Source organism: Charadrius vociferus, unplaced genomic scaffold (genome assembly GCF_000708025.1).
Source record: "Charadrius vociferus isolate BGI_N301 unplaced genomic scaffold, ASM70802v2 scaffold202, whole genome shotgun sequence".
NCBI classification, from domain to species: domain Eukaryota; kingdom Metazoa; phylum Chordata; class Aves; order Charadriiformes; family Charadriidae; genus Charadrius; species Charadrius vociferus.
The window spans coordinates 6,448-16,470 of record NW_009647242.1 but is presented as its reverse complement, the minus strand read 5'-3'; the positions used below and the strand labels follow the sequence as shown (position 1 = coordinate 16,470).

Sequence of the window (10,023 nt, the reverse complement as noted above, 5' to 3'; positions counted from 1 at the left end):
AGGAACATAAAAAATAATAGGTTAGTAACGCTACTGACAAGAAAAGGCCATGGCCACGAGAAACGTGATGACAAGATTTCAGGTATTTTCCAGCTTTCGGAACCAATGCAGTGGGCAGGACACAAAGGCAGACTGTTACCGATGGATGTCCTGTGCCAGGATGGGGCCCCTGTGTTACATTTCGTTTCTCAACATAAGATAGTGATCCTAGAAACAAGCAATCTAAAGATAGTTCTTAGGTCAGTGGTGAAATGGATCCTTTACTTCAGAGCATATGAACACCACCTCTGTGACATCAGTTGCTGAGCTAGTATATTAAGCTGACTTCACATTGTGAAATGCTTCAGTCATCTGATCGCTGTGTGATAAAAGATTATTTTATTTGCTTAAATGCATTGTCAAGAACAGAAACAAGTGTATCCCAAGTTGGTTGAAAAGCTGCATATGACAAATATCTCCAGCAACAATCCCGGGGCTGGGGGGGGAAATAAAGCAGGAAAGCATATACCGGCAGCACTTCACACAAGCATTGTCCTCTTTGGAGGTTTTGCGTGCAGCTGCAAGAGCTCTTTGGCTTCAATTCAACCTTTGCGGATGTAGCCTTAGAACAGGGTAAATGGGTCATGTAAAATAAATCACTGCTTTTCAGCAGTGCTTCACAGGGCATTATATATCACTGTAGATGTAAGATTATTAAATGCATGCATCAGCCTATGAAAATAGTTTTTCATCATAAGCTTCGTCTGGCATGCAGCTTGGAGACCATTATATATGAACCCCAAGGGAGAAAAGATTAGCTTCCGAGGTTTTGACTGCAAAATGCTAAGTCTAAGTCATCAGAATTTTAAGCTGTTTCAGTGACCAAAGTTATTTTTATTTTTGGAAGTGGATTATTGATGACACATCCCTACAGCCCTCGGCACGCAACCTCAGCTGTCCGGACATTCCTTGCTGCCTAGCTACAAAATGCATCTGATGCTCTTATATGGTCTCTTGGCTGGGTGTGTAGGTCCTGTAGCCTTCTAGCAGTTGAGGGGTTTGTGCCCACTCGCAGGTTAACTGGTCTTCTATGCTACAATACAGATACTGGGGAAACCTGGATTTGGAAGGTCATCATCAGCTATATGCAAACATCCTTGGAAATTCTTCATCAATAACATGCCTTCCTGAATAGGTATTTGTACATTAATACAGTTTCCTGTCCCTACACCCTAATCAGAGAGCAGCACCTACACAGTGCCACAAGGAACAAAGCAGCTACATCCCACATTTCAGCTGGCTGTTCAAAAATTAAGAGTAGCAGAACAAAAGATTTAAGTGGACAGTTTACTCTCAAGAGGATACCAGATTCTTCTTTATGTAACTCACATTTATGATTTTAAAGTCATTACTTCAAAACTTTTTTCCAGCAAGAAAAATGCAGCTGGCTTGTCTGCCAATTTTGCAGTGACTAACATACCAGCACCTAAAATTTATTGAGAAGGCAGGATCAGGAAAAGAGACCCAGTGTTCATCACAGAAGAAAACCGATCCTCTGAATCTTACCCCATTTAGAAATTCAAAGGGAAAAAATAATCAAGATAGTCTAGCATCTATCCTTAGTGCAGCCTGCTTGCATATACACACACAATATTGAATTACACAGATGTGACAAAATCAGTCTAAAGAAGTGACAGTGTAACTGTTCTTTGGCTTAATGTTACCTAGCAACATTTCAACAAGACCATGTTTCCTAGATCTCCACAGTGTTGTCGTTGTCAAATGGGCAGTGTAGGCAACAACTTCCATACATGCTTGTAAACTACCTTCTAAAAAAAATAAAAATAAAAAAAATCAGCTGTTGCTGGAACCTTGCAGGCATCCCATGAAGAAACACCTCAGCACCCACACCGAAGAGCACTGAGATATAGTTTAAAAACAAACTTTTGAGAAGAGAAGCACGTGTGGCGCTCTGAAGTAGTATAGCAGAAAAGAAAGTCTGGGTAGGAGAAAAAGAAAAATTGAAGCCAAATTCCAGTTAGCAGATAAAACACAAAATTGGGAAAAGAATGGCTGAAAACTCATTTTAATTAAGCCCTGAAGTGGAAGAAACCACCCATGAAGAAAAAAAAAAGTAAAAAATAATCAAAGTATGTCTACTGAGTATACTTTGTCAAGTTAACTTATTTAACAAAGCTAAATCCAGAATATCTTCAAGAACTGCCGTACTGGGAACACAAGCAAGATTAAGTAACCAAGCCTTTATGCTACCACACAGGAAGCAAGATAAACACTCCTTAAAACTATAAGCTGTAGTCTACAACCTTTACAAACCCTTTGGTGAAGTAAAATCCCTATTCCTTGGGGTCTTAAGTCCCCAGGGGCATGGTTCTGGATAAGAGGTCATCACTTTAATTGATAAATACATAGGTAAGAGAAACTCCCCTTATGCTTTTCAGCTTGCAATATCCAAGAGAATGAAACACACGGAAGGACACAATCATGCTAAGAACTAAGAGAACCACCCTTCTCTTTTCTTGGCGTTTGAGGCATCAGCACAGTTGTTTTTGACTGAAGGAGTCTTGCTTGCGTAAAAGACGTGTTATCAACACAGCTGAGGAAAATGTATGATCTTTTAAAAAAATGAGGGGGACTTTTGCATGTATAGGGTTTTACCAAGTTAATTCTCAGAACTACTGTGCTGACATTCTCCCATGCAAATTAAAAACTGCAGAACAGTAAAGCTTTATGTAAGTGTTCTGGCCATGCATTGCTGATAGTTAGTGCCAGCAGAGACACTGTAGCTCAGGGACAGATTCCTTTACACCAGCTTCCTTCAGCAGAAGGGAAAAAATATGCCTAATTCCCACCTATTGCCAGCATAAAAACTTAGCAAATAGGGATGCAAGCTTTGACATTAAAATATTGCTAAAAAACTGTTAATATTAAAAGGAAATAAAACCTGGGCATATCTGCTTAAGAATCATAAGTGTTCTCTGCTGGCCATGAGGCAATTTTAAAAATCTTCCCTAACGATTTCTTTGACTAAATACTTACACCAGTCAGATCCCACTTCAAAAACCCAAGATAAGAGATTTGTACAGCTGCATTTTTAAAGACATCAGCATATACTGCTGGGAGCATTTCAGAACTGTGTGACACTGCACAAAACATAATGAAAATAAGTTTTCTAGCTTGACTTGCAATTGCAAGTAAAACACAATACACCTGAATTGTTAAGGCATAATAGAAATGTCATTCTTCAAAAAAGAATTTGAGGTGATTTATCTATATAGCAATCTTTATTTCAAAATGGCATTTATTACAAAAATGTAAAAATCCAGCTAAATCAGAAATATTGAGATTATTTTCCTGGAATATCAAGCCCATGGATCTTTGTCCCCATAGCCTTTTTCTCACAATATTTTCCCCACTTCCAGTCTGATTACACAGGTGCAAATGTGCCTAAATGGCCTGGAATAGATAAATACATTGAGAAAGGCAAAAGCTGTAAAGCTAAATGCATGCAACACGTTCTATCAGGAAGAAACCCTCAAAAATAAACATAAGTGTAAAGTAGAAATAATCTGCAGGTATCCAGAGATTTGCTCAGTCATCCTTGTCTTTTGCTCCATGTTTCAGGATGCGCGTGAATTCAATGTAATTGAAATTCCCCTTTTTGTCGATGGGTGCCTCTCTGTACAGCTCATCTACCTCTTCGTCTGTGAACCTGTCTCCCATTGTCGTCAGCAGCTCTCGCAGGTAGTCCTCCTGAATGAACCCTAGGACACAACATAAGAGGACATAAGAAAAACGAGTTTTTACATTTATCTGCTAATAGATGGATGATATTTTCTTTGAATTCTTTGTTTCAGTTAGAGAGAACTACAGTCTTTGTCACCAAATGAAAACAAAGCCATTAAAGCCTATTACTATAATTGCCAAATAATTACAAACATTCAATCAAGTCAAGCCTCTTCGTTAATTCGCATGGTCTCACTACTTCAAGTAAAGTTTTATGATTTGCCTGTGTTGTTTCAAAGAACATACAAATTTGTCAGTATACATATTGGCCCTTCTTCCCAACAGCAAGGCTATACTCCTGGTAGCACTGAGAGCCTTCTAACAACTGTGCATTTTACAAAAGGGGATCCGTTTGTCTAGAACATTCTTAATGAAAACCACTAAAAAAAAAAAAAAGAAAGATGGAACTTGACAACTTGACTACCAATGTTCAACAAGTGCATGAAACACAGGGAAGTTTGAAATATTTCAATGATTTTAAATTGATCTTACATCAGTGACAAAAGTCAGATTTACTAGTCTGGTTGCAAAGAATACATTTTTGATGTTATTTATTAAACAAGCAGCCTTATATAAATTGTGACTCCTTCTACCACCACTCTTGTGAGTCACACAAGGTTTTTCTTATATTAATTTTCTTCTCCTTTAAGTGCAGCTTAACAAAGGGACGGTGTATACAAGTTGCTGACAGAAAAGCTCTTCATAAGAGCACAACTTTGAGGACAAGGATCCCCCTTATAAAAGTTGCCCCAAAGCTGAATTTTAAATTAGGAAAAATTTAGGACCCCGGTTCCCAATCAACATCTTTTTTTCCTTTATTCTGTCTTGAATAACAGAACCAAAGTGCCAAAAGTTTGGGATTTAAAATTTTATAGTGTTTGAAAAAGCAATTTCAGGTGCTGAGGATACATGGCATGATTTTTAGTTTGCAGAAATCAGAATATTCAGAGCTAAATTCATCACCACTTCTATGAATGCAAGTACTTATTGTTACAAAAGTAAGTATAAGTAATACACCTACCATGATAATTTTACCCACATACCTGTTGCTTCTTCATCAAAGCAAGCAAAAGCATTCCTGATTACATCTTCTGGATCGGTGCCATTTAACTTCTCACCAAACATTGTGAGGAACATTGTGAAGTTTATGGGGCCTGGAGCTTCATTCATCATGGCATCCAGGTATTCATCCGTTGGATTCTTTCCTACAAGTAAAGGGATTCATAGTTGGTTTAGCTTTCAAACCAAAAGAAAAAGTAATCTGAAAAGCGTAACACAAATTGGGACACCCCTCATAAGCTATCCCAAGCTCAGTATTTTAATTATAATAGCACAAATCTGCTTGGCAAGCATAAACAGAAAAGTGACATTACCAAGGGAGGCGAGCATATCGTGCAAGTCCTCTTTGTCGATGAAGCCGTCCCTGTTCTGGTCGATCATGTTGAAGGCCTCCTTGAATTCTTGAATTTGCGACTGATCAAACATAGCAAATACATTGGAAGTGGCACGCTGAGGGCGCTTTTTGGTGGTCTTCGTCTTTGCCCTTTTGCTAGACATGTTGGCAGTTGGTTCTAGGGAGACAGAAACATATCCAAGATTTAGTCTTATTAACAGTCAGACTGGGGAAGAGATGGATAAAGGAATATCAAATTCCATGTTATAAGCAAATACCCCAAACTACACATTTATTTTAGTACCTCCTGCTCTATTTTCTTTCATTTGGACTTCACTTGCTATTAAGTATAACGTCTTTCAGGATTCAGGGACTGGCACTGTACACCACCAGCAGTGTACATTACAAAACAAATCAAATCATAGTTCTTGAAATGAAACTCAGTGCTCATCTTGCTGGTTCAATACTCTATCTGCATCTTCCACAAATTAAGATGACTACATACTTAGCAGTTTAGGAGCCACTATTGACCTACCACGTAGATGGATATGGGCTGCTAACCCAGCGTGGTATGTATTGGTTAAATAAATCAAGCAGTATGCTAAACTAACATTTGGGGGGAGGGGGGGAACGGGACACGGACACACACGGATTTTAGACTCTTAATAGCAATCTGTTAGAATAGCTGCTATTAAAAGAGCAGAAGGTCTCAGGACACAGAATGACCCTGACAAGAGCCTAATGTTTTTGTGAAGATCATTGGATGGTGCTGGAGCCGGGAGAGATCTGCCAAAGAACTCCTACTAGAGTGCTTTCAAAGTCAACCAGAGGATTGTGTGTGTTAGGAAAAGGACGCTAACATGGTTCGAAAGCACTACATTATTCTCTTACACAGTGGAACTATTACACAATACATATGCAAATGCAAGCATACTCTTTTTTAAATGAATTAACAATGTAATAGTTTTAAAATTCTGAAGATTGCTTCTTTTAAATTATGAACGCTTTGCAACATTTATATATTCTCATAGAATCTTTATATAGTTTCATGCATCACAAATATACTAATTTCATCATTTCCCTTGAGCTGTCAAATGAGGAAATAAACGTGGTAGTTTACATGTTATAGCACTAAAATAATCAGGGTAGAAATGAGGCTTTCAAGTTAACTTTCTTTTTAGCTGAGAAGATACATTTAGTGTTCAACTATGGTTGATGGTACAAACACAAAAAGCTGAGTCATTCACTGAAATGCAAACGCAAAGACCTTGAGATTGCTATTGGATCAAAGTAAGGTAGACCCTGTTTAATGTTGTTTCTGAAAGTCTCGTACACTTCTATGCTTTAGTTTTATCTAATGCAAGCAATTCACGCTGCTAAAATCATTTATTATGCCCAAACCAAATGTTGTGCAAACCAGATTCTTTCCATGCTTGATTTTGAATTTTACAGGAAGCACCTGCAGCAATTTTTCTGAAATATGACAAATTTAAGCTTCATCTGTAGTCACAAGAATGCCAACATTCTGAAATTTATACTGAGTATTAATTTTATAACTTTAAAAAAATTATCTGGTCAGAAATGCAGTTCTAATCAGAGTCACAGCACAGCTCTAACAGTTTCTCAGATAGTTTACCCAAAGTTACTATATTTTCTGTTAGACTCCTGAAAAGCAAGACTAAGAAGTCACTAACTTGGATTCATCCTTAAAAAAATAAAAAGGAGTAAAATTAAGCAAAGTAACTCCCTTATATGGTCAATCAATCCAATATTCAGGCAAAACAGTTAGGGTTTTTGGTTTTAATTAAAGGAAAGACACTTTACCTTGCTTTGTATCAGATACAGGACCTGCTGTACCAAGCATCTGGATCATAAAAGGATATTCCATAGTTATGTCCTTCTCAGTCTGTCTACAAACAGCGTTACTGATTTCGCCTGCTAATTCCACACTTTTAAATCCTACGTGCATACACAACGTTCTTCTGACGTATTAAAAAACACCCATTATGTCCTGAACTAAAAATAGCCTATGAAATGTAACTGCGCATCATTCAACAACACTGAAGTTCTCTTCATTGCATTCACTAACCACAAGCTATCTGAGATGTCTGGCCTCCAACAACATTTCAACAAATAAATATGAACTCCTGACATCTAGATATTTATGAAGACAGCTGACAATAAAGGTAGTTTGCTTTCAAGCTGCACTCAAGGGTTGTGCGTAACTTCAGTCTTTTTCTTACCTCTGTAAAAAAACTTATTACTGTTAAACTTTGAATTATCAATTAAAAGCTCCGCTACCCAGAATAGAGTTACACTGTACCTGTTAATAACTGTTCTCTGAAATAATTTATAGTTTTCAGGACCTATTCCAAGTAAGCAAAAAAGTTTACTTTGCACATGCTGCAAGGCAGTGCTCCCAGCAAGCCACTACCTGCGACTCTCTGAGGTATAATTCAATCCTAACCAAGATGAGACAACATCAACAGCAAACCACTGCTGACTGTAGCTGTACACGGTGGGAGAAGAGCCCATTTCTTTTCTAATTCTGTTCAGAAGATTGCCATATCTGAATATCATACTAGAGAAGATAAAAACTTTGCCCATGCTTGCATTACTGTTTTCTAAGTTTCTCTCAACCGAGCTTGGGAGGCAGCCGCACAGAATACGGACAGCACAGCTCTGTCACTTGAAGAGACCTGTCAGCCTGCGTATAGAGAAACATTAGGTCTCACAAGATTGTCGGGCCTTTCACCCCAAGTTAGGTGCAGCTATGCCCAAAATAGTAGAAAAACTGGCTAGATGGCCAGGCCCAAAGAGTGTTGGTGAATGGAACTAAATTCCGTTGGCATCCACTCACAAGTGGTGTTCACAAAGGGCTCAGTGTTGGGGCCAGTTCGGTTCAATATCTTTATTAATGACCTGGAGAAGTGAATCAAGGGCACCCTCGGTAAGTTTGCAGATGACATCAAGCTGGGCAGGAATGTTGATCTGCTTGAGGGTAGGAAAGTTCTACAGAGGGGTCTGGACAGGCTGGATCAATGGGCCAAGGCCAATGGTATGAGGTTCAACAAGGCCAAGTGCTGAGTCCTGCACTTGGGTCACAACAACCCCATGCAGTGCTACAGGCTTGGGGCAGAGTGGCTGGAAAGCTGCCTGGTGGAGAAGGACCTGGTGGTATTGGTCAACAGCCAGCTGAATATGAGCCAGCAGTGTGCCCAGGTGGCCAAGAAGGCCAATAGCATCCTGGCTTGTATCAGAAATACTGTAGCCAGCAGGACCAGGGAAGTGATCATCCCCCTGTACTCAGGACTGGTGAGGCCCCATCTTGAGTACTATGTTCAGTTTTGGGCCCCTCACTACAAGAAGGACATTGAGGTGCTGGAGCACATCCAGAGAAGGGCAACAAAGCTGGTGAGGGGTCTCAAGCCCCAGTCTTATAAGGAACAGCTGAGTGAACTGGGGTTGGTTAGTCTGGGGAAAAGGAGGCTGAGGGGAGACCTTCTTGCTCTCTACAACTAACTGAAAGGAAATTGTAGCAAGGTGGGGTTCAGTCTCTTCTCCAAAGTAACATGTGACAGGACAAGAGACAATGGCCTCAAGTTGCACCAAGGGAGGTTTAGATTGGGTATTAGGAAAAATTTCTTCACCAAAAAGGTTGTCAAGCACTGGAACAGGCTGCCCAGGGAAGTGGTTGAGTCACCACCCCTGGAGGTACTTAAAAGCCATGGAGATGTGGTACTTATGGACATGGTTTAGTGGTGGACTTGGCAGTGTTATGTTTGTTGTTGGACTCAATGACGTTAAAGGTCTTTTCCAACCTAAATGATTCTATGAAATACTGCACTCAGCTCTGGGAAACTATTAGAAAGAGAGTGATAAATGGAAACGCATTCAGAAGAACAAGGACATCAATCCTGTTAGCCAAAGAGATCAACTTATGATGAAGTTCAAAGTGTTTACACTTAGTGTTATCTCTGTGTACAACACTGAGTGATGTAACGAGTAAGAGCTAACCTCATGAGTCAAGCACTTCCCCGCTTTCAAAGAAAATAGGATTTCATCTGATAAAAAAAAATGACCTGCTGGGTTTAAATCATGCTTTTATAATTGAAATAGGGTAAGCATAGGCATAGAAGAATTTCAGTAAATAAAAAGTGGAAATACTTTACATTGGATAGTACAAGTCATGACAGGCAGGTTTAGTCTGTTGTTTAATGCTATGATGCACTGAATGGTCTCAGCCTTGTTTTAGAAACTGTTTAAGAAACTTCTAAAGTAAGATCTTGCCTTTAAAACTTATCATAAAAATATTTCCAAAACCATAACCTTTATTTAGGAAAATTTTAACATATTAAAACAATTAGTAAGTTGCACCCACTGGACTAGAGAGGTAGTAACAGCACTGTGCCACACTGTGCTGTTTGTACACATACATTAATTTGCTTAGTTGAGCAATAGCAATGGATATCAAACTACAGAAGCACAGGAAGTCATCTTGTACTCCTTACCTCTGGGAAAAAAACATGAGCTCTAGAAGGAGCTACAACTGAGCAACTAAAGAGCTTGAGCCAGACAATACGATATGAAACTTTACAACCCACTAACAGTGGTGCAAGTTTGCTTTGTTCAGAAGCAGCAAACAAAAGTTATGCTTAAGAGAAAAGCTTTGTGTTTTGACAGTTGTTTTATAATGATTGTGAACGTCTATCACTCAAAATAAAAAAAACCCCAACACACAAACAAAAAAAACACCACAACACAAAACCCACACCTGATAAAGTCTCTACATAAAATTTAGTACTGAATATTTTATTTTAACATTGCCATTACTAGGGAACTTTCTT

At 38.9% G+C, this 10,023-nt stretch overlaps 1 protein-coding gene across 2 annotated transcripts; it reads right to left on the bottom strand.

The window, feature by feature from the left end:
* Nucleotides 1-3,262: 3,262 nt before the first annotated feature.
* Nucleotides 3,263-7,064, bottom strand: LOC104281909 (myosin regulatory light chain 2, smooth muscle minor isoform-like). 2 transcript variants are annotated; one of them, XM_009879964.1, is made up of 4 exons: nucleotides 7,001-7,064; nucleotides 5,157-5,354; nucleotides 4,827-4,988; nucleotides 3,263-3,761 (listed from the first exon to the last, which is right to left on the bottom strand). In XM_009879964.1, the coding sequence occupies exons 1-4, from the start codon at nucleotides 7,062-7,064 to the stop codon at nucleotides 3,589-3,591; spliced, it is 597 nt and encodes a 198-aa protein (XP_009878266.1). In that variant the 3' UTR covers nucleotides 3,263-3,588. The 2 variants fall into 2 exon arrangements, with proteins under 2 accessions (XP_009878266.1, XP_009878268.1); XM_009879966.1 differs by lacking the exons at nucleotides 4,827-4,988; nucleotides 7,001-7,064 and having other exon boundaries at nucleotides 3,266-3,761; nucleotides 5,157-5,340.
* Nucleotides 7,065-10,023: the final 2,959 nt, after the last annotated feature.